The 25287-nt window shown below is 35.3% G+C and overlaps 1 protein-coding gene across 1 annotated transcript in view; it reads left to right on the top strand.

Annotated features, from left to right (window-relative positions):
- The first annotated feature begins 10994 nt into the window (after nt 1-10994).
- LOC117929636 (RAB11-binding protein RELCH homolog) overlaps nt 10995-25287 on the top strand; it is a 31651-nt gene continuing 17358 nt past the window's right edge. The window contains exons 1-4 of the mRNA XM_034849986.1: nt 10995-11367; nt 15381-15530; nt 16026-16204; nt 20455-20562. Coding sequence (XP_034705877.1) covers nt 11166-11367; nt 15381-15530; nt 16026-16204; nt 20455-20562 — 639 coding nt within the window. The 5' untranslated portion in view covers nt 10995-11165. The remainder of the gene's footprint in view (nt 11368-15380; nt 15531-16025; nt 16205-20454; nt 20563-25287) is intronic.

Genomic DNA, 25287 nt, shown 5'->3' with positions numbered 1-25287 from the left:
TTGCTCACCAACTTCATGAATGATGTTTGTTTCTATTGTTAACTGATTTTTCTTAAGAGAAATGTTAGTTGTGATTGCTTTTAATAGGCTACACATTGCGGTCTAGCTAATTTTTTTAATTTTCATTCAATTGTTGATGTTGTAAGGTTCTTCCCTTGCTTGGATTATTCTATTGTATTGTTGGGTCGCTGTAACTCTTCTTGTATTGTTGATGCTACATTTTCTACTTTAGTTCCAAAATATTGCATTGGGAAACTTCAATATTCATGATTCATGATTCATCAATGGAATGATTTAAGTATTAGATTGCTAAAGGGAACTTAAAACAAGTTGGTTCTGCTTATTTATTCATATCCATTAAATGAATTTTCAGTAGTTAGACTTGTTGTAATTTTTTGGATTTGTGCAGTTTTTGGATTAAGAAAGGATAAAAATTTTTAGATTTTCAATTGTTGATGAATATTTTATATTTCTAAATGGTAATTTATTGAGATTAAACTAGTGGTTATAAGTAGTTACAATTTGGAATTTACCAGATGATTGATCACTACGAAAACTTAACAAACACCATTTTTATGATATGTAATACATTTATTTAGGTTAGTAACTTTTATGTTAATACAATTCAAATATGATTATTGTTTTAACTTTTATGTTAATAATAATTCAAATATGATTATTGTTTTAACTTTTATCTTAATAATAATTCAAATATTATTATTATTCTTTCTTTTATCCATTTAATTATTTTTTGTATATTTTATAGGGGCATAAAGATGCTAATGGTTTGAGATTCAAATTGTTTCCACACTTTAATGATCAAAGTCTTGTTTTTCATAAAGATCATGATAATTGAAAAGGAGTCATGTCAACTATTGATATTTTGGAGGAGTTAAATTAAGATGAAGCAAACAATGAAATTGGAGTTGATGACTTAGAAACTAATGCCTCCTGTACTCATACAATTACATCTACTTCAAAAAGAATGAAATATTCATCACAATCTCATAGGAAAAGAGTAAAGAATGATGACATGACTGTAATTGATGCAAAAACAAAGACATGCAATGCATTAGAGAACTTTGTTACTAACTTTAACTAACTGGCAAAAAGGAAAGATAGAGTGGTTAGTGAATTGGAGAAACTTTATGATTTTAGTAGGTTGGATTTATTGAAATTAAGTCAAATTACTATGAACAACCTGATGAAAGTTAAACTTTTGTTCAATCTAGATGAAGATCTCAAGGTTGAATGGGTGAAACAACTTCTTCAAACCCCATGAATTCCCATGTTGCATCCTTGTTGGTTTGTTGTCTTTAGGTTAGATTGATAGAAATTTTAAGTTGAATGTTTTGTTTCACCAATTTCGTATAAACTTTTGATTGTTTTGTTGGCTTAATTTGAGTGGATATACTAGTTATGGTACTTATATTGAAAACTAGAATGAAGTTTATGTTCTTTTTATTTACTTTTTTTGCAAATAGGAAACAAGCATTTGCTAGCTTTGAAAATTTAATTGTTTTTATAAATATTTTTTCCCCTTTTTCTCTTTTTGGTTAAAGTACATTTCTATAATTTCTTGTGCAAGATAAATTATTCAAAGATAAAAGAATTACTCATATTGGAATTAATGTGGATTTGATTGGATATGATATTTATTGAAAATTAGAATAAAGTTTGGTGTGGACCTTGCATTTTGCATGATGCGTTCCCACTCGATGGTGTGATTCGCTTTTTTATTTATTTGGTGAAAATTTGATTTTTAGAAAAAGACTTGGAGTGACCACTTATTTTTGTTTTATTTTTAAAGGGAAAAAATAAAATAAGAAAGAAAAACTCTAAGTGTGACTCCTGAAGGAAAAAACAAGTTTGTGAAAAACTAAATCTAGGTCCGGGGATCAGGTTACCTATTGGGAAGGTACGGTGGTGAGTCGTAGCACCCCTCTAAACCCGTATATATACGGTTTCTACTAAATGAATTGAAGGAATTGTGACAATTAACTAATTAATTATGGATACAAAAATTAATAACATAAATCAATATACACAAAAGCGATAACAAAATAAAACTACAAGAATGTACAAAATAAATGACAATAGAATTATGCAAATTGATTTATTGTACTAATTAAAAAAAATATTTGAAAAAAATTAGTTTTTCAAAAATTTCAAAGGATTTTATTGAGAACAATTTTGAATAAGTGATTTCAATTTATTTATTTACAAAAAAGTGTCAATTTATTTTTTCAATTTCATTTGTATTCAATTTTCAAAAAAAGTTATTTACACTTATTGTATCAAAAGAATTTATTACAAAATTTCAATTTGGGCACAAAAATTATTTTTACTTACTTTTACTAGAAAATAATGAATTTTTATAATTTTATTTACAAAAGTATTTCAATTTGTTTTCATTTAAGAAAAGTGACTTATACAAATTATTAAAAAAATATAACTTTATTTGCAAAATAATTTTTAATTAATTTTTTTTTGGGACAACTTTATTTACAAAACAATTTTTGGACAATTTTTATTAAACAAAGAAATTTTGGGACAATTATTATTAAAAACAATTTTTCAAATTTTTTTTTTTTTGGATTTTTCTAAAAACATTTTTTTGAATTTTTATTAATAAAAAAACTTTCTCTTATTGAGAAGAATATTTTAAAATTATTATTTCATTAAAACATATTTACTGAATTTTTTCTTTTATTTAAACAAAATTTCTGATTTGTTCGATATTCAATTTTGTACACTCAATAAACATATAGAAACGAATATTTACAAGAACTAATAAAAATAAAACCAAATAAAAGTGAGAAATAAAACAGGTACCCAAACAAGCTTAATGTCTTCTTACAACTTTTTGATTCTCACTTTCTTACATGAAATTTTGTGCTCTACGTGTTATAAATCCGTACTCAGCCAACAAAATTGCAGAACAAACTCATGCAAAAACAAAAATAGTTCAAATATAAATATCCAAAAATGTACAAAATCCAAAACAAATATTTGAGCCCAAATCCAAACTTCAAATTAGTTCGATAAATTTCGTCAATCAAAATGGGCCAAAATTAACAAATATAGCTTAACAAAAATATCTCACATGTCATAGGTCCTAATCCAAAATTTTCAAATTAATAACCAAAATATAAACTCAATTAATCAAACCCAAAACATGATAAATTAAAATAAATCCCATTAGGCCTAAATTTAATATCCCATAATACAAGCCCAATTTAATATGCAAACCCACATCCAAAATATACTACAATATTATATCATATCCAAATTAAATAATTCAAATGAGCGCAACCATATAAATTATCAACTAATTTAGCTCAAATTAACAAATTCCAAATTAATTCACCAACAATAAATTAGCCCAAATTTCATATTAATTTTTCAATAACAAATTAACCCAAATTCCATATTAATAAATAAAACTCAAATGTCATATTAGTTCAATAATTCAAATTTCATGTGTGTGATGGGAAAGTGAGGGAATGAGAAAATGAGAGAAAAGAGGAAGGGATCACCAACCGACAGTGGCTCGCCGACAACGACTGGCAATGAGGGTTGATGGCTTTTTGAGAAACAAAAATAAAATAAAATAAAATAATAATAAAAAAAGAGACAATAAAAAAAATGGGAGGAAGAAAAAGGGGATGGAGGGGCTTCGACGTCATGCCACCGGCAGTGGCGATGGAGACTGCTGAAAATGGGAAGTAATGTGGAGAAGAAAAGGAAAAGAGAAAAAAAAAAGGGAAAAAATAATAATAAAATGAATGAAGATTGGGTGGAGTTGTGGAATATGCGAGAGGAAGAGCAATGTAGACCCCTCTTTGACTACCCGGAAAGAGTTGGGTATTTTATTTGGGAGTGGGGGACGCCTTCCAAGGGGAGCAAACTGTTGAGACATATGGCAAGGAAGTGACCACCTTGCCATGGTGGTGGTTGAGAGAGACTTTTTTGTGGAATAGGAAACAACAGAGTAGCTAGAGAGAGATAGTTGGAACGGTGGAGTTTTAGAGGATGATGATCTAAGTAGGTTAGGTAGAGGCTTGGACTGGAAGCTAAAAAAACAGAGAGGAGATAGAGGTTTTGGGAGGAAAGTAAGAAGAAGAAGAAAGTTGGGGAGGGTAGGCGAGTTTTCTAATATTCAAGTGTTTGAGTGAGAGCTGGGGGGGAACGAAAATGAGGATAACAGAGTGAGTACCAATGAAGAAAAAGAAAGCAAAAGAATGGGGAGTTGGAAACAAGATAACTCTAGGGTTTATGAGTGAGAATTCCAGGTAAAGCCACCACAAGCTTCTTGCCTTTAATTTTTGCACTGTTTCATTTCCATTTCCAACTACATTTTCAGCTACTTTGTTGGACTTAACTCCCTACATGCATGCTCTGTTTTTGGCTTGGTTTTTTGTATGTTTGTTTTCTCTTATGAATGTTTAATGCCTTGCTCCTTCCCTGAACTAGATATATAAAAATCATGCTCTTACTTTCTTTAAATCCCACCTATTCCTTACTCTTTGAGAATCCATGACATAGAGTCAAATTCATGCTCTGTTTTTACGTTTTTTTTTATTCCTCTATGTTTCTTGTTGATGGTGGGGTTGAGGTTATCATGGCTAGCTTCAAGTGGAGAAGATTCACACAATGACATAGTCTCTAGTAGAAGCAAGATTTTTGTCGACATCATCTCCTCTACTGTCGATTGCAATTGAAAACAAGGAGCAACATCTTCATTATCTTCCTGATTACCACAGTTCATGTCTCTATGGAGGAGTTGTAGCAGGTTAACTTACTATCACCGTACCCGATCATCGCCATATTTTGGAAGTCATCATATTGCAAGATGAACACGTTTCAGATGGATGCAATCATGAATTTCGATAGGAGGATTAGAAGATTGTATCTGATTACTACCCAAAAAGTGTTATTCTGCGCCTTTAATTCATTATGTTTTAAGCACTTTTGTGTAGTAGTTCTCCATTCTTATTCCAATTGGCATGTTAAGGACCTAGCAATGACTTCTAATCATATTTGTGGCTAGTTTTAGTGTTTTGACAGTTTTTTGGATCATTAAGACAAGTCAAGTAAAGGAGAGAAGCAAAGAGGAAAAACAGAGGAAAACAGAGTGAAGAAAACAGAGGACAGTAGCTGCAGTCTTCCTTTGCACTTTTTGAGCACTTCCTGAAGTCCATTTTCTACATGCTATATACCATTTCAAAGCTCAGGAAGTCAAGAATCCAACGCTTCAAACCGTGTACAATTTGGAGCTGAAATGAGGAAGATATGACCTTCGGAAGACAACTGCACCATGCAAGTGCGAATTTCGCACCACCAGCCATGCATGTGCGAATTTCGCACCACCAGCCCATGCAAGTGCGAATTTCGCACCAGCCCATGCGTCTTTGGTGCGAAATCTCCTCTGTTCTGCCGACTCCACATGAGATCTTTTCTTTTGTATTTTTTGATGTAAATTCCTTTCTTATCCCTGTAATTAGCCAATCACAGGCTTAGCTTTGTAAAGACTATAAGAGGGGTGGAAATCATCTCTTGAAAGAACTAACATATATTGTATTTTTTACACTTAGTGAAATATAGGGGCTCTCTTTGCTTTCCTTTTCTCTCTACTATTTTCTTTTTCTTGGAAGCCAAACAACCTCTAAGGATTTTTTCCCAGAGGATGAGAGGCTAAATCTTTAGTTTCTTGGAGTGAAGGAAGCTAGGTGAAAAGTCTAGATGCTAAAGTGGAAAACTCTCGTATATTAAATACAGGTAGTTGGAGTTCATAAATGGCTTTTAAATCTAAAGTTTTGCTTTAAATCCCTTAGAATCACTTTGAATGGCCAATACATGGTAAGCTTTAGGTCTCTGTGGATACTTATTGCTAGATCCACATCCGACCATTAGTTATCATGTACGAGCCATTGGAAAGTGGCTCAAGGTGAAGACCCATAGTGTCTAAAGCCATTAATGGAACTTGACTACCATTTCTATTGACTTTTTATGGATTAAATCTTCATTGTTAAACCTATACCGATTCGGGAAACAACCATCCTTTATGTTGTTGTCCCCAATACGAGATGAGAAATCCGGAATTTCCACTTTACATTCTGAATTTGATCCTAGCAACCCTTAGCTCCGGGAGACTTTCTTTCTTCCATTTTTACCTAGTTCTATGTTAGTTTAGTTTCAAACACCACTTTCAAAACAAATTTTATTTTCTTTTAAACTTTAAGTTTTTGACAAAGGAAATCATCAGATTCAATTTCTAATCTTGAGTCTATCACTAGTAGAATGAAAACTCATTCCAGAGTTCGACCCTAGAGCCGCTATACTATAGTAGCTTTGCTACGCTAGTATAAGGTCATAGGTTTTATAAATATTTTTTATTAAAATACCCGACTGGGCACGAATCAGTAGCCATGAATCTTAGTGAGAGATTTTGAAGATCACAACTATGAATTTCAATGGATGATTGGAAGATGATTTGGAATTTTCTAATGGAGATTATAGCTTTGAATTTTAGTGAAATGGAGGAGAATCTGAGAATGACAGACATGAATATTGTAATATTGAAGATAGGAACACGTTCAACTGGTTTGAGGTACTGATCATGAATCGTTTTCTTATTTTGTTGTTGCATTTCGGTGGGAGAATTGAAAAGTGACAGCAGCTAGTGAAGAAATGAGTTGAAGGTGGCTGCATATAAGGTGATCGAATGGCTAAAATCCAAGTGAAGTTTTTGTGGGTATTTGCATGGCTGAATTGTGATGAAACTCTAGTGAAGAAATGAGTTGAAGGTGGTTGCATATAGGGTGATTGAATGGTTGAAATCCAAGTGAAGTTTTTGTGGGTATTTGCATGGCTTAATTGTGTTGAAACTCTAGTGAAGAAACGAGTTGAAGGTGGCTGCATATAGGGTGATCGAATTACTGAAATCCAAGTGAAGTTTTGTGGGTATTTTCATGGTTGAATTGTGTTGAAACTCTAGTGAAGAAATGAGCTGAAGGTGGCTGCATATAGGGTGATGAATGACTGAAATCCAAGTGAAGTTTTGTGGGTATTTTCATGGTTGAATTGTGCTAAAACTCTAATGAAGAAACAAGTTGAAGGTGGTTATATATATGGTAGTTATGTAGCAAAGAATTAATGAAGAAAATGCCACATGTGTATGACTATGCATGGCCACTCTTGGCATGCAATCCCAATGGCCACATGTCATTCTCTTATTTTTTTTTCATCATTTGATGTTAAAAATAATTTTCCACATTCCAATTTTTAAATAATTTTCAAAACTCCATTTTTTTCTCAAATAATTTTAATTCCACTCCGTTTTTCAAATAATTTTTAAGTCATTAATTTTTCTTCTTTTTGTAGGGTTTTAGGTCACCAAAATTTCCAATTTTAATAAATTTTCTACCATTTTCCTTTTAGCATGCACTTTCTCAAATTTTCTTTGATTTTCAAATAATTTTCGGTTTTCACATTTTATATAAAAATGAATAATTTTCATAATTCCAACATAATAGAGTTTATGGGAATTAATTCATAATAATATAAATCGGGCTTTGGTGGGGGCCCCACATATGAGTTTTCTATTCTGATTGTCAAATGTTATACTTAATGAATATTACCTGATCTTTGTCTTACTCTTTGACATGGATGTGTTAATTTTATCATTATGAGCCAACCTTATTCCATGATAGTACGTTCTTATTTGCTGCTAAGGTACGCTTTCATTCCTACTTCATTTATTTATTCGTTCTCATATTCGATTTGTTTTATTATTTGATCATTTCATTGGCATCCATTGATTTCCTTATCAATTGCCACACTTGTCTCACCTTATTTAGTAGAGATCTTATTATAAGGTTTAAAGGGGTGCTATGACTCTCCACCTTACCTTCCCAATAAGTAACCTAACCCTCGAACCCGACTTTGATTTTCTACGGACTGTCTTTTTCAAATAAGGAGTCACACTTAAGGTTTTTTTTCTTCTTATTTTGTTTTCCCTTAAAAAAATAAAACAAAAATAAATGGCAACTCTAGTTTTTTTTTCTTTATAAAAATCAAATTTTCACAAAAAAAATAAAAAACGAATCTCACCGTCGAGTGAGAAAGCACGTGGAGCAAAATGCGGGGTCCACAAGCAAGTAGAGAGAAGAAAAAAATGGAAGAGAAAATGGGCTAGCCATAGGGTGTGTGGGTCGTGGAGTGGTTGTGCTATTGGAAGGGAGCCCCAAGAAGAAATGATGGAGGGAAAAAAAAATGGGGCCGACTACCCAAAAAAATGGGAAGCAAAAAACTAAAAAAAAAAAAAATAAGGAGAAAGAAGAGAGAAGAGAGGAAAGAGAGGGGGCAGTGATGTAGGGGTATGGGTGAGAGAGAGAAAGTGGGTGGGGTAGTTGGGGAAGGTAGAAAAAGATGAGAGAAATGAGAGAAAAGAAAGAAAGGGAGAATTACCCTTAAGGGTAGGCTGGGGAAACATATGACCGAGAAGGGTGCGTATATTTAATAATTCTTCTGAAGGATAAGGTGAAATTATGATAATTTTTCCAAAGGCCTTATTTTGTTTAAATGTCAAGACTACCCTTAATAAGTGAAAAGCAACAGTAAAAAAATTTAAAAAACTTCTTTAGCCCAGCTGCAGTTTGTCAGTATTGAAGAAGAAAAAAAGGAAAGAGGAAAAAACTCCAGCACTTCAGGTTATGATCTGAAACCGTCTTCACAAAGCTTGTATTTTTGTATGAATCTAGCAAGAAATCCATTAAAGGTAAGATTTTTTTTTTTTTAAAAAAAAGGCCAAAAAAACAAAAATACGTCAGTTTATGCAAATAAATAAATAAATAAATAATTTAAATTTTGGATTGAAGGAATGAACTGTTAATAATTTTAACAATGTAGATCCAAAATATTAGGTCTGAAATATTAAAGGAGGTTTTGAGAAAGAAATTACATTTTTTTTTTGTGTAAAATGTTATTTAAATTTTTTTTTGAATTTTTTTATATTATTTTGGTCATATTGAAGATGTGTTCTTATTTTTAATTTATTTTCCGGGTGGGTTGTTTGATATGATTATTATTGATTTCCATTGAGAAAATTTGCACTTTAGTTTTGTTGTTAAGACTTGTTTGACATGGTAGAAGAAAAAATTTTCTCAGTTGTTTCATGCTTATTTGGAATCACTTTGTTTGGGTATTTATGAACATATTTGGATTTTCATTGAAAATTGAAAATTATAATCAATTGAGACATATTTTATATAATAAAGAACAATATTTGTTGTATATTAGACATGTATATGCCAAAAAACTCACAAGTGCCCAGTTTCATAAGAAATTTGAAATTTTCAAAATTTTACGTAATGTTATTGTATTTATATTGTAATTGTAGTGTATTTTTATTGTACATTTATATTTTTATATAAAAAAAACCCACAATTGCCCAGTTTCATAAGAAATTTGAAATTTTCAAAATTTTACGTAATATTATTGTATTTATATTGTAAATGTAGTGTATTTTTATTGTACATTTATATTTTTATATAAAAAAAACCCACAATTGGCCAATTTCATAAGAAATTTGAAATTTTCAAAATTTTACCTTATTGTAAATATATCGTAATGTTATTGTATTTATATTGTAATTGTAGTATATTTTTATTGTACATTTATATTTTTATATAAAAAAGCAATTTTATAGATTTTTTTTTATACATCAACAACTTTATGTATTGAAATTACAATAGTGTATTTTTGTTGTCTTTTTATAATTTTGGCTTGCAAGGATGCTTTATGATAGGAAAACAACATAATAGCCTAGAAATGCTAGTTCAGTAAAAAATGAATTCAATGTTTTGTCATTTTGGTATATTGTAATGTATCGTAATGTTAATATTTTTTTCATTATAACTATATTGCATTTGTATTGTACTTATACTTTATAATTGTCAGGACAAAAGATGTACTTCTCAATTGGTAAATGGACTTGAGAAATTCAGGGTAAATTGGTCTAATAAAAATGTAAGGCGTTCATAAGAATTACCAAATCTACCCACCATTTTCAGTAATTTTTTTCCCAATCTACCCTTAAAAAGAAAAGGAAGAAAATAAAAAGAAAGAAAGAAAAAAATAATAAATTAATAATAATAATAATAATAGTAATAATAATCCTAATAAAATAAAAAATATAAAAAAATAATAAAAACTAAGAATTAAAGGGTGAGTGAGTAAAAAATATCATATTTAATCGAGATTTAAAATTTAAGGATAAAATTAAACTTAAAATTAATATAAAAATAAAATTAGGACAAATTTTGAGATCTACATTTAGTTCTTTTAAAAATAGAAAAATGTTTTCTAGTTTTGAAAATTTAAATATTATAATGATTTGGTTTTTTTGGTATAAATATAATTGGCATGACAAAGTATTCAAATTTTTAATAAAAAGAATAATTAAATATTTGTATATCAGGGTTATACTTAGTTTTATATATATATAGATATATATAGATATATATTATTTTTTTAGTCTTATTATTTAATGAAAAAAGTTCTCAAAATTATTCTTTTAAAATAAAAAAACGTTTTAAATTATATATAAAAATATTATTATCAATTTATGTAATTTTTATTTTCTTTTGTTTTGTCACGGAACATTAAAATAAAAACAAATAATTATTAATATCACCAAGCTGATTCTCTTTCAATGAAAGCAAAATATTGATTCTCATTAGTAAGAAAATGGATGGGTTTTCCCTTTGGTGGCCAATGTCGTTAATGTCCGAAGGGCAAAATGCGGAAGGCCAAGTGCTGATCCCCACTCTCTCATGTCCAGGTTTAGTGACACGCATGCACAAACTGCTCACGTGGCTGACTCTTAATGATGGTTTTTATCTTGTCCCCATTGTCTGAGAAAATAATAATTTAGTGGAACAAGTAAAGCCCAAGCAACGGTCAAACGGTTGACCTCCGTGACGGTGCCCCAAACTTTTATGCTCAGAAGGTAGATCCACAACCCAATTATAATCTCAATATCCGAAGCATCCGTTTCTGCAAGTCCACCATATCAACGGCCAATATCGCCTTCGCTTTCTGAGAAAACCAGTTTCTTGGTGTACGATTTATAGAGAGAGAAATGGAATGAATTGGGATCGATGGATGTGGTGGAGAGAGCGTCATTGTGCAACTGCGTGGTGAACTTTCTGTTGGAGGAGAAATACTTGTTGTCGGCGTTCGAGCTGCTTCACGAGCTTCTTGAGGATGGCCGTGAAGCTCAGGCCATTCGCCTCAAGGAGTTCTTCTCTGATCCCTCTCACTTCCCTCCCGATCAGATCTCTCGCTTCAACTCCCTCCGAGGTTAGTTCTCTTTTCGTTTTTCTTTTCTTTCATTTCTCGGCTGCCAAACGGTACTTCTCGTCTTGCTTTCGGCACGGAATTTGATTCTAATTGAACGATCTGTTTCTGGTGAATCTGTATCTGCTTCATTTTCTGTCTCATTTATAACGCAAGAATTTGATTAATGAAACGTGTTTTCAGTTCCAATTGTAAAGCTGGCAAATTAAGGGCTTATGGTGTGAATTTTTATCATTTTGTGATTTGTGAAAATCGTCGAATTCAAAATTGTACGGTTCTGTCCGGATCTCGCAAAAAAAGAGGAAAATGCGATGATTATTTAATAGATTCGTTTATGGTGCTATTATCAGCATTCATCTTGTCCTTCAAGGGATCCCAATGAAGCCTATATTATGCTCTAGGTATCAACGTTATTAGAGAATTGGCTGCTAGTATTTTGATAATGTGGGTGAGATATGTAGAACTGCTGCAGGTGCGTCTCATGATTCTGATGACAGTGTTGTAGATCATTAAACGTAGGATATTGGATTAGACTAGGGTTTGATCTATACTTGATTGATGACGAAAGTTAATTGGGTTTATGTTAGAAACATTTGAACTGATTTAACTTGGAAGCCCATGAAATTTATGTCTATAATCTACTCCACATCAGCACATCAAGTAAGTCTAAATAGAGGTTATGTGTTTCTAAATGTCCCTTGGCTTATCATGGCTTTGTGGTGTGGGAAATTCTCAGTAAAATCTTTCTATTCTGTTTTGGAGTTGGATGGAGGAGTGTCTTTCCCTGTAAAGGAAATGTGGTTCTTTTGAGCTCCAAGAATAGTGGGATCCTTCACTTGGAGGCTGCATTGGGAAGGGTTGGAATCTTTGATCAACACAAAGAGTAGGGTAATTTTTGGGAAATTATTGTTATATGTGTAAAAATGCAGAAGAATCAATTGACCACTTTCTCATTCATCATCGGAAGGTTAAGGGCGCACTTTTTGTTATCTCTCTTTGACATCTATCGGGCCCTTCCTTCTTCGGTGAAAGAGTTGCTAACAAGTTGGTATGAGAGTTTTGTGGAAAGAAGAGAAGGAAGGCTTGAATAACAACTCCTCTATGCCAGTTTGAGACAATTTGGCAGGAGCGCCAATTTGAACAACTCCTTTGAAATGTTGCAACTGTTAGATGTATCTCTTGAGGATTTCCTTAGTTTTAACCTTTGCACCAGTCTTTCTAGCATCATCAAAATGGTTTTCAAGTGGGTTTTTCGTGCTGTTAGACTTAATTTTGTGGTTGTGCTCTAAGAAGTGGAAATGTCAGTGTGGATTTTTGTTGTGTCTTTTCACTGTTTCCCTCCTTTGCATACTTCATTTATGCTAGGGGTATGCTCCCTTTTGATTGGTGCTTTTAATATATTTTTATTAGCCTAGCAAAAGATTAGGGCATTTGTGGTTATACATAAACTTTTGTACACATTTGTGGGAAAAAATGAATCTTAGGATTAACACTGATTTTCAGTCAGGTTTCATAACAGGTTCTCAGGAGATTGCAATCCCATTATTATCTCTTGGAGATTATTCTTCTTGATCCTTTTTTATTTTTTATTTTTTTTGTCTTTATTAAATAGTTTGGATAAGCAAAATGAGTAGAGAGAGAAGAAGAAGAAGAAGACAAAGAAAAAAGGAAAAAAAAGCACCATTCTACAAATATTCCACCCTAGAACTCAAAGAAATTAATTTCCACATTCCCTTGCGAGAAACCTAAGAATAACACTATTTTTGGGAAAATCAGCCCCTTGAAAATCATCTGATCAGATTCTTTCCAAATGAACTAAGTGAGATTTACAGGGACCACCATCCATGCCTTCTTTGCATGAGAACTGTTTAGCCTGAGATGGCCCACCATAGAGCCTAGTGATATAGATGTCAACTTGAAGTCGAGAACACTTGGTGCTAAGTGATTGAACTGTTAATGAGAAGATGGGCAAAATTCTTGGATCTGTTTTGCAACTGTAACAATCTTTTGTGATAATCTGCTTTCAATATGTCACATGATCTATTGTTAAGATACCATCGCTTTCCTTTGAACAAACTAAAAATGCCACTTTAGAAGGAGATACTGAACTCAAATCTGGATAACTGGGAACAAATTATCTGAACAACCACATAACCGCTTTTAATAGGATTTAACAGATAGCATTTTGTTCTGATTCCTCCCCATAATAAAAAGGTGCTCCTTCAAAGGAGACCCTTTGAGATCATTTGGGCAGTTACAAATTTAACTTTCCATAACAACCCTGCATGCCTCAGAGACACCTTGTGATCATTCACAAGGTGTCTTTGAGGCAACTGAGAATAGATCCAGATTTTGAGAAAACAAAGTAGCACTCCCCATCCCCACTATTTCTCATGCCAAATCACCACCCTAGCCCAGTTTTTTTGTTTTTTTTTTCTTTGATAGGTAAAATAAGCAGATATATTAAAAGCGTGTTACAAAGGCTCAAAAAGTACACATGAGTATACAAATAGTGCCAAAAGGCAAGCAAAAGAAAAGAGAAACAACAAACCACAACTGGAAACAAACAACACAGCACTGTCATCACCCTAGCCCTATTTTCACCCCAAAGTGCATTTCCTTATTGAAGTCATGGGACTTGGTTGTGGTTTCGCTTCAAATGTCCATTTAGGGTATCACAATTTATGCATTACTTTCCTCATCTCGAAGTAACTTAATTATAATTTGGATAACTTCTCTTCTCTGTTAAAAGGTGGTGTGAAGTATCCTAGTATATTTGAAAATTGCTATTAAATTGATGGGAATTAATATAAATGAAAGTGACAGTTTTTTTTTCTTTTCTTGGCTCTGTTCAGGTTCTATTGTGATACAATGCCCTGGTTTGCAGTGTTTTCTAATCATTTTTTCATTTACTATCACTTTAATGGCTTCAACGTTACGCCTCATCTGTTCTTTGAGGTCATGTATTGGTTACTAAATACCCCTAGTGACCTTATAATAACGTTGGACTGAAACATTCATGTCCTGGTATATTCAGCAACACATTTTTTTTTATTTTTTATTTTCCTTGCTTGATTTTTATTTTGGCATAGAAAGATGGTGATCTAACATATGACAAATAACAGCATAATCTTGTGTTCAAAGAATGGGGCTGTTTTTCCTTGAGCCTTAGCAGGCTGATTGGTCCATGTTTTCTTTTTCTCGTCTAACACTACTTTGTAGTGTAGGACTGTTTCAAAATTGTTTTGACACACAGTGATGAAAAAGAAATATAATTTTTAATCCATTGATGGGTATAAACATAAAGAGAAAGAAGAAAACAGAAAAGTAATGGAAATGAGAAATTAGGAAACATTTTCTGAAAGAAGCAGGTTTTGGTGGTTGGAAAATGAGTACTGATGCGCTGAATCGTTTTATTCTGCCCTCATAAATACCAAGACTCCTTTCTCTTCAATGGAAAAAGAATTTGATAAAGATTGCCTCTGGATGGGTGGTGAGGCTAAATATCATTGTAGTTGTCATATTTCCCAGTATGTAACCAAAGGCATCACATAACATGACATGGATAAGTCAAATTTACCCAGCCTTCTGCTAGGACTGGCACCCCAAAAAGGAAAGTCACTATATATCATTTTCAAGAAATATATACTGCAATGAGTAAAGTACTTGTATTCTTGTGCTACACCCTGAAAGCATGGCGATCATTTTTGTACATAGGTGTTGTGTTTGCCCAACACCTACCAATGCCTAAGCTGTGCCAATCCTAGTTAGTGTTATAATGAATTCATGCATACAATAAGGTGTCTTCTAAATTTAAATGGTTGATTTCTCAGTCTTTGGTGGTGTCCCTGTGAGTTCTAATCATTCACCATAGTTTGCATACGTCTGCTTCACTGTTTATTCTTGAATTTTAGTTGATGCTTGAATTATTATTGCAAATTATAAATTTCTCCATGTCATCTTAAATTTAAAACATAAATGATGATCTTTTCTGCGTTTTGTTTTCTGGGAGCCAGTTGCAGATCCTCAAAGTTTGCTAGAAGAGAAAGAAGCATTGGAGGAAAAATTGGCGATCAGTGGGTATGAGCTTCGTTTAGCCCAAGAGGATATTTTGAAACTGAAGACTGAATTGGAGAAGAAAGCTGACTTTCTTCCTAACTCGAGTAGTAAGCTTTCAAGTTTTCTTTCTCAACATCTGAAATTATGTGTTCTTGTTTGTTTGATCTTGTTTTACATGTTTTTTGTGTTCGGTGATCAATATTAACTAGTTTATTGCATCCTTTTGAGTGAGCACGTTAGTCCAGGTTTTAGTTTTCAAATTAATGGAACCACCAAGTAGTTAAAAAGTACACGAATGTGCATTTAAATTGTTTGGTAAAATAAAATGGAGGGTCCTAGTGTTGCCTTTTTTCTGCCTTGGAAACTAATGCCCATGTTAGTGTCCATTGCCATACTCAAATTTGTTTTTCCATGTTAGACAACTTGTGTCCATGTTGAACAAAGGACACCCATTTGGTAAATAAGGGTTGTGCTTTCTTTTGGGAACTCATTTTAACATCTTATTTACTAAGAAAATTTTTGTAAAAAATGATTTACTGCACATACATAAAATTGATGCTTCATCTCGTTTATTAAGTACTATATTTGGATGTGTTTTGCAGAGTCAAATTCAGATGTCTCTGTAGATCATGGACAAGATATTCAACGGCAAAAGAGGGATGCTTCCTACTCAGATTTGGGCCCTTTAAAGGACAATGAACGTAGAGATCTTAACTGTGCTGTAAAGGAATACTTGTTGTTAGCAGGGTACCGGCTTACTGCAATGACATTTTATGAAGAGGTGGATGCTTCTCTCTTTCTTTCTCTCTCTCTCTCTTACACACACACACACACACACACACACACACACACACAATTTTACTAGAACTTCTCACTATCTCTAAAAGTTTTACTATAATTTCTTCCTCACTCATAGATGAAGCTGGTTCAGTGTTCATATTATTATTATTATTATTATTGTCACTATTATTAGTTTGTTTTTAGATTTTTATCAAGGCATGCCCATATTTAAAGACCCAAATCCATTCATTTGTTTTAAAAGCAAATGAGCATTTCCGTCATAATCAGAAGATGTGAATAAATGTCATTTCTAGGATCAAGCAAGAAGAAGACACTTGAAAAAAAGAAGGATATGGTAAAGAAAAAGCCTTAAAGTGGTCTTTTCTTAGCAGGAAAAATCTGAAATTAAATTTATTAAAGTACTGGTTGTAAAAGAAAGGGGCCCGATGGACATTTTACATAGAAAGGATTGCCCTTTATATGCATTTTTTAGAGTTGGAAAGGGCTTTCTGGTGTGTGTGTGAAAGGAAAACAGTCCTTTTCCACCACTGCTGAGTGGAATCCTTTGTCAGAAGGTTGGGTTAAACTGAAGATTAATGGTTGCTTCTTAGGAAATCTGGTCTAGAGTGGAATAAGAGGCATCTTTAGTAGTTATTCTTTTTTTAGTCAGATTATGCATTTTGAGATATAACTGACCTTCTATGTACATTCCATTGCAAGTCAATGAAAGAAAAGTAGACGCCCCTTCATTTTTCAATTAAAAATAAAAATAAAAATCCTGCAATCAGATTCTGTAAAAGGAGGATGAGTTGATTCTGTTTTCCTGATTCACCTACTCTCAATATTCAACATAAAGAAGCATGAAGCATCATTCTAACAGTCCTGTGAAGGGGAATGAAAGAGTGGTATTTAGAGGGGATTTTGGGACTACACACATTTTTGAAAGGATCCATGGTAGAGGTTGATCATAATGTGGTGAGGTATCATTATGAGAGGTGGTTTTGTTTGCATGTTAACTTGCAATAGGATGGGATTTTTGAGGAAAAGGTGGATTTCAGGACTGAGGTGCGAGTGGCGTGCAAAGTGATAGTAGATTTTTAAAAATTTGTTAGAGAAAGAAATTTAGTGTTCTGTATCTTAAGAAAGGGAATAGGAATGCCAAACTTTTTCATAAAGCCACCAATGCCTGCGAAAAGTCTAATCATATATGCAGGATCATGATTGATGGCATTTGGTTCTCAAGGTCAACGGTGGCTTCCTGTTTTGTATATTTGTATAATAACTAAGGGGGTTAGAAGACCTGGCACTGAGCAGTTAACGTTGTATTCATCTATGAGGAGGATGGGGAGGGGTTAAAGAGGGCTTTTGAGGAGTGAGGAAGTTAGGGTGTTACTCTTTGCATTGGAGACATGGTTTCAATTTAGATTTTTGGCAGCAGAAGTAGTTGACAGTGAGAGTGGAAGTCATAGGGTTCTTTAGAGATTTTCTAGAGTTGGGCTTGTTTGAGAAGAGATTGAATGCTAATTTTTTAGTGTTGATCTTCAAAGGAGGTGTGATGGAGGACATTAAAGACTTTCTTAGTGTTGCTGACTAAGACTTTGAAGTTGGTGGTGGTGAGCCTTGTATTGAAATAACATATTTCAACTTTCAAGGATAGACAAATTCTTGATATCTTCCTAATCCTAAATGAAGCTATGGTTCCAAATTAAAAGCTCCAAGGCAGGTCTGGTTCACAAATTGGATATTGGAAAGACCTATGACCATGTTTCTTCTGGATTTCTTGCTTTGTTGGCAAAGATTGTTTTTTGTCCAGGGGATTTCTTGGATCAAATTTTATTTATCCATTCTTAGATTTTCAATGTTGCAAAATAGTATTTATCTATGGTTCCTTTTTAAAGTTCTAGGAGCTTGAGACAAGGGATCAACTCTCTTCTTACTTAGTTGTTTTGGTTTTGGAGGAGCTAAGCTTTTCTTTAATCCCAAGGTAGTGGAAGTTGGTCTTTCCATGGTTTCATGTTGGGGATGGAGTTGAGACAGGGTTTGAAGTGCATAGTTGTTATTTGCAGATAAGACTTTTGTTCCATGATGCAGATGGAGATGAGTTTTGTGCCTTGGGTGTGTTTTGTTTGTGCATTGAACCTGTGTCAAGTTGTGGCTTAACCTGGACAAGAGTAAAACTTTTCTGGTAGATTATGTAGTCAATGCAAAGCCTTTGGAGGTATGCTTAGGTATAAGGTGGGGAAGCTTCTATCTAGCTATATAGGATTACCTTTGGGTGCTTCTTTCAAATCCATACTGGTTTATGATTTGATGGTGGAGTATTTCAAGGTGAGGCTTCACTTGTGGAAAATGCAGTTTCTTGTTCAGATTTTCAGCTTCTTTTATTCTGATTTCAGCTCGTAACCATTTGGGAATGTTTCAGCAAGATTCCCTAAGGAGAAGGTGTATGCTTTGTGCTCCTGTGAAGGTTGGGGCCTAGGTATTTATATTTTCTTATTTTTAATAAATCCATGTTAGACAGGTGGCTCTGCAGGTTTGTGATTGTAAGTGATCGTGAAAAATTTTGGGGAGTTGGAAGTGGGATGGTGTTTGTGGGTGGCAAGTTTTGATGGTTTCTGGGCCTTAGCATGCCATGTGGAAAGTTTGAGGTATCTTCCTTGGTTTCACCTGTATCTCAGTGAGGAATGGGTGGAGGGCCAAATTTGTGGCAGGACTAGGGCCACTTATCGTTGTCTGTACACAGGACAATCTGTCAGTTAATTCCCATATCCTCCTACATTGTGAGGTGGCTAGTTTCCTGTGGACTGCATTTCTTGTTTTTTGGCATCACATCAGTAGTGCTTTCCTGTGTGAGGGATGCTCTGGTTTGCTAATGTGGCAGTTCTGTAGGCAAAAGTATAGGAAAGTTTGGAATTTGGCGCTGCTGAGCAAGTCCTGGTGCATGTGGGAGAAACATAATAGGAAGCTTTTTGGGCTGAGGTGGGGAGGAGATTTTAGTTGTTAAGAGTAAAAGACTTTTAAGTCCCTCTTTTCTTGGGTTAAGGGGGGAGGTTTATCCTTCTTTCTTTCTTTAGAAATCCTAGTGCTGGCATGATTTTCTTTCATTTTTTGGTGTCTTGTTGTATTACCCCTGTGTATTAGTGTTTGCTCCCTTATTGGCACTTCTTTTACTAAGTTCTTAATTAAAAGAATGCAGTTTCATTGACAATTTTAGACTGTTAAAGCAATTAAATTTCCAGTCTTGACTTGTCTTTTCGAAAAAGTAATTTTAAAACCTTTTGATACTTGATGGGTTGGAGAAAGTTGTGATCTTTTGAAAGATATGACTTCTAATAAGACTGCTTTTCTATGGGCTTCACATGAAATGGGGCGATTATGTAAGCCCTCACCCATTCTGATTGACTGGTTCTGTGACTTCTGTCAACTGCTTGGGTTGAATGAGTTATGATGAAATGGTCAGTTTTCCTAGAAGAACCATTATAGGGGTTAGCTTGGATCAGAAAAACTGACCAGTTAACCATCAAGTGTCATGTCCAGTTTAAGAACAGTGCTCTCATTTAATGTTTCTGTGCACATGGAGAGGAGATAACTTCTTTCTTATTAAGCCCCTTGCATTTTTTGTAATTTCTTTTCCTTGTCTCACCTGTTTAAATGAGTGTTTAACATTTGCTACTGTTGACTGTAAAAGGTCATGCCACTGTTTATGTGTCATTCCACTAACTCAAATCCAGACAGAGTATGATTCAAAGATATAAAATAAATTTATATAAACACAAGAGAATTGTGAATATTATTCTATTGTAATAAGCACTTTACTGCTTTGAGTAAAGTATATTATGACATGAAATAATTAATTCGTAGTCTTTATTTGAAACTACTTTGTCTATCAGAGGTGGTCAAAAAACCCAAAACCTGGTAAACTAATGGTTTTCAGGGTTGTCCTGCTGGGCCAATCCAATTAGTAATCCATTAGCTTGATTTATTTTAATTTAATTTAATTTATTTTTCATTCAATTAGGTCTTCCCAACACCAATCCAGATAATTCCTGGTATATTAAATAAAATCAAGTAAAAGAAATCATAGAAAATTTTGGATTTTGCATGTACTTTTCATTGGCTCACTGTTCTAAGAAGTCATAATTAGCAACATGAATTTTAGTTGTACATAACATGTCTGGATGCATGTACACATGTACTTTTATATAGACAAGATTTAGACGCAATATTAACTTTTCAATACTTTTATCCCAGGTTATCGACCAAAACCTAGATGTTTGGCAGAATACACCTGCATGTGTACCGGATGCCTTACGCCATTATTATTATCAATATCTTTCATCTACCGCAGAAGCTGCTGAGGTACTTTCTGAAACACAAGTGGATAGATGATTTGCTCCATATTTTTAATAAGATTGCTGATGCATGCTACTGTTATGTGTTGTTTGAAATTAATGTTCTTCACTGATGTATCATGTTGGTTTTTTACATAGGGCATTGCTGTTTGCAGGTCACTTTTTGATTTTTGCACTTAATACTCTTTGCTTCTTGCACTTAACCTAAAAACCTGTTACTGACTAGTGGCAAATAGGTTTAACCATTGGAGATTTTAGATGTTCATGATTTTCATTAATGGTAATGATATCTACATCAGTATCTTGCTGAAGCTTAAAGATTCACATACAATCCCTGCATTTTTCATTAATATAGATTATAGAAATTGGATCACAAGTTTTGACCTCTATTTTCACAATTCTTTCCTTCTGGTGCATCTAGTTGCTTGAGCTAATATAGTTTTGTTGCATATTCATTCTTTATTAGAGGATTTAGACAATTTTTTCTCTAAATTCACCAAATGTTGATTGACCGCTAGAATGTTATTAGATGATATATGATATATCATATCAGTTGTCAAAATCCTTTAGACATCCCATTCTTCTGCTCTGATTATGAATATATTTGCATAAGGTCCTTTCTAGAGGAGGCCATCCATTATAGGTGTTGAGGTGTCTGAATCCTAGAGAAAAGTGAAGCAGAGTGGGAAGTGAGAGGGGATTGGAAAAATTGGGAATAGCCTCATGAGGGTGAGTGTAGAATCGTGGAGAATTCAAAGAGTGGGCTTTTGAACTAGAAATTTCAAATCTGCAAAATTGAATTTCTTTTTGTAATAAGCTCTTAGACCCAGTTATAGGGGGTTTAGAATGATTACCAGTTTGTCTACAAACCCATGGCCAATGAAATGGTACCATGTGGACCACCAGTTATTGGAGAGGAATGTGGTGATAGTTACATCTATCCCATGGACAGTGGTAGTCCTCTTCCCTCCTGTTCCGGTTGAAAGAGTTCTGTCATTGCTCAGGCTATTCTTGTTTCAATGAACCTCCAACTCTGATGCCAAATCAAGAATCTTCAACCATTCTGTGTACTTGATAGTGGAGCTGGTTGAGGCCACCACTAAGGTGTAGCAAATCTGTTTTGGGCTTTTCAAACCATCCCAGGTCCCGACTTGGGAAATAGTGTAGCCTTTTTGGTTCTATGTTCATAAGGATTTTCAAGGGAGGTGTAGGAGGCGTGGATGTGGAAACAACCTCCCACCTTATCATGGTGGGGGTTCTCTTCAGTCGCCTTATAAAATGACTTTTCCATTTTGAGATGGATAAGAATACAAGGAAAACATCCACAAATTGAGGGCTTCCTAGGAGTTTGAGCATTCACCTAAGAAAGAGCCATCTACATACCATGTCTTAGAATGGGAAGAGATTTGGGAAAGATGACCATGGAGCCAATTGGAGATGGAGTGGCATGTGGCTTTATCCCAATAATTCTGCATAGCGTAGGACCATCTTTGGCATGGCCTCATGACTGTCTACATGTATCACTCGTCATATCAAAATGCATTCATGATACCTATCTATAGGTTCATACGTAGGAGCAAAATTAAATATCAACAAATCTAATGGAAGAACAGTAATGATTCAGAGGAATTCCAAAGTGACTGCAGAAAGAATCAGGAAGGGTTTTAGTATTTTGGAGGCTACTTTTTATACAGCACAAGAAGTCATCTTGAGAAATTTGGGGAAACAAAAAGAAGGGAAGAATAAACACTTCCTTTTGGTGGTTTCATAAAAAATATGTAAGAAAATCTTCAGAATGGTTTAATAGCCTGATACAAAAGAACTTGAATATGTATTGGGTTATACATCCAACACACCTGGTAGCAAATGCAGAATGACTTGGGAAGATTTTAGAGTGGGGTACACATTTCTTATTAAGTATAAGTTCCTGAGGAAAATTCCTGTATATGGTTTGTCTCACTGTCCTAACATTAGGGGTTGATGAAGTTGGGACCTTGGTACATTCTAACATTCAACATTCAGTACTCAAGTCGAGAGAGAGTGCGTAGACGAGTGCGATGGTGAGGAGGGGGAGGAGGGGTCGGCGCCGCGAAGCAGAAGGAAGGAGTGCAGCTTCATAGTGGAATCCAAGGCGTTCGAGATTATTGGGGAAGATAGAAAAGGAAAAATCCAGGTCCTCATTGTGGAGAAGAAGGGAGGGGTTTCGTCATGGGTGCGATTGGGAGCGTACAGTCTAGGGTTTTTCTTGGAAGGCCTGAATCTCTGCATCAAGGATGAGAAAGAAGCAAGATGGGGAAGGGAATGGAAGGAGCAGGGCCGAATGTATTCCATGTCACGAGGAAAAAACAAAGTGGGGGGATTTATTCGGCTAGGGGTCTCTGATCTAGAGAAGAAATGGTTCTGTATCTTCATCCCGAGAGGCAGAAGGGATAAAAGGGGGTGGATGATCATGGCGGAGAAGCTTAACCAGATGGTAGGCTCTTTTGGTAGCAGACCAGAAACCCAGGAAGGAAAGGACATGGGGAAGACTGTTGGGGGGAGATCGTATGCAACAATAGCAAAACGAGCATTGTCGGGTAACCCAAACGCAATCGCAGTGAAGGTGAAAAGGGAGGAATCAATAGAATTGCTAAAGAAATTGGAACATTGTGTCGTGGTGAGCAGGAAAGACAACTCAGGGGGAGATGATGACCTTGAGAAGGTGGGACAGCTTTGGGCAAAATTGTGGGAGCTTAAGGGTAGCTTAGGGCTGGCTAAGTTGGATAAGGGAAGGGTTTTGCTGGACTTTGAAGATTTGGAAGAGGCCCGTAGTGTTGTATCCTCAGGAAATTGCACGATGGATGGGATTCAGTTAGGGCTGGATTTCTGGAGTCCTAGGAGTGGATGTTGGACAGAGGAGGAAGAGACAGAGGAAATTTGGGTGAGATTATTTGGGCTCCCAGTTTCGCTTTGGAGCCCAGAGGTCTTGAAGAAGGTGGGGGACGAATGTGGCGGCTTTATCACAGTCGACGACCAAACGAAAACGATGGGCGAGCTCTAGTGGGCCAGAATATTGGTGAAAGGGAGAGGCGAAGCTAGACCGAGTGTCCTGGAAGTTGAAGCAGAGGAGGAGGTCTATGCTGTATCTTTATGGTGGGAATGTCGTCCGGTGATAAGGAGGAGTTGCAGACAAAATGATGGTCGTCACAACAGTGAGGGTAGGGGTGAGGAGATCTCACGCGCGGAGAAGCGAGTGAGGAAGGGGTGGGTGAGCGTGGGTCTCGAGACCCTGCACTCGTCAGATGATGGGACGGGTGAGTAGGGGATTGGATCGGGTTGGGTTGTATTTCAAAGCCCGACATCCAGGTCTTGGGCTCCAACTGGTGCATTGCACCTCTTAAGCCCATCTGTGAACCCAAAGGAGCCAAGAGGGGGTGGTGGGCCTGGTCTGAAGAGCGGAGTTATGGGCTTGAAGATGAAAGGTGTGGCTGCTAGCCCAGAAGCAGGCCCGCCGCATAGGCGTGATGAAGTGGGCTGCTCTATTGTAGGCCCAGAGTCGCCAAAAGCCCAATTGTCAAACAAAGGTCCTGATTTAGTTGTAAAGCAAAGGGAAGGCCCAACTTCCTCAGCAGCCCAAGATCAAAATAACCCTCAGAAGAAGGATTCTCTGTCGACGGGACCCGTTCCAGGTAATCCTCATGTGCCAGAGCCTTTTGTTGCGCGGGAGGCTGAGGACTTGAGGAAGTTATATGGAGTGGCTAGGATATCAAAAACGGATAAGGCGCTTAAAGAGGAGTCAATGAGGTATGGAATGGGTTTGTGCTCTTGGGGGAAAAGGGTTTTGGGGACCTCTCATCTCAATTCTTTTACTTTTGATCGGACTCCCGGGGGGGAGTTTTTCGATCATTCTGGGGACTGGAATGAGGAAGATCGGGCTGATAATTCAATGTGGTTAATGGTGTATGAGGGCTGCAATGAAGGAAGCAATGGAGGTAAGGAACTGGGAGCAAATATAAGTAACAGTGATAAGGGCAGGGGGATTTTTGGGGTCGGAGATATTTTTGATGCCCAAACAGAGAGAGGTGAGCAGGAGGGCAAATGGGAGGAGAGTAGTTTGGCGAAATTCAGCCAATTCCTGGGCTTCTCCACGGAGGGGTTGGAGAAGGAAATCCTGAATTTTCTGACCAAAACCAGAAAAAGAAGGGAGAAAATCCATAGTAAAGAGCTACTGGAAAAATCTAAATTCGAAAGGGAGTTAAAAAGACTGGAATGCTCCATTAATTATGAGGGGGGAATTAAATAGAAAGGCTCGGTACAGGGCAAAGGGCGCCAGATTGTGATTGCCCAATGAAGATGAAAATTCTGAGTTGGAATGTGAGGGGAGCAAATGATAGCTCTAAAAGAAAAGTTATTAAGACGTGCATAAGGAACCAGAGGGTGGACGTAATCTGTATTCAGGAGACAAAAATTCAAGTTATGTCGGACAGCATTGCGAGAAGTTTAGGATCCGGAAGATTCCTAGCTTGGAAAGCTGTGAATGCGGAAGGGGCTTTGGGAGGAATTTTGATATGCTGGGATAAAAGGACTTTGGATATTCTAGATTGGGAAGAGGGTCAGTTTACGTTATCTTGCAGATTTCGGAACGTAGAAAATGGGGCTATATGGATTTTTACGGGAGTGTATGGATTGTTCTCCAAAGTGGAAAGGGATGCATAATGGGATGAGTTTGGTCAGAGGGCTGTGGGAAGACCCT

This window comes from Vitis riparia, chromosome 14 (assembly GCF_004353265.1).
Source record: "Vitis riparia cultivar Riparia Gloire de Montpellier isolate 1030 chromosome 14, EGFV_Vit.rip_1.0, whole genome shotgun sequence".
Lineage (NCBI taxonomy): Eukaryota > Viridiplantae > Streptophyta > Magnoliopsida > Vitales > Vitaceae > Vitis > Vitis riparia.
This window is presented reverse-complemented; position numbering and strand designations above follow the sequence as displayed.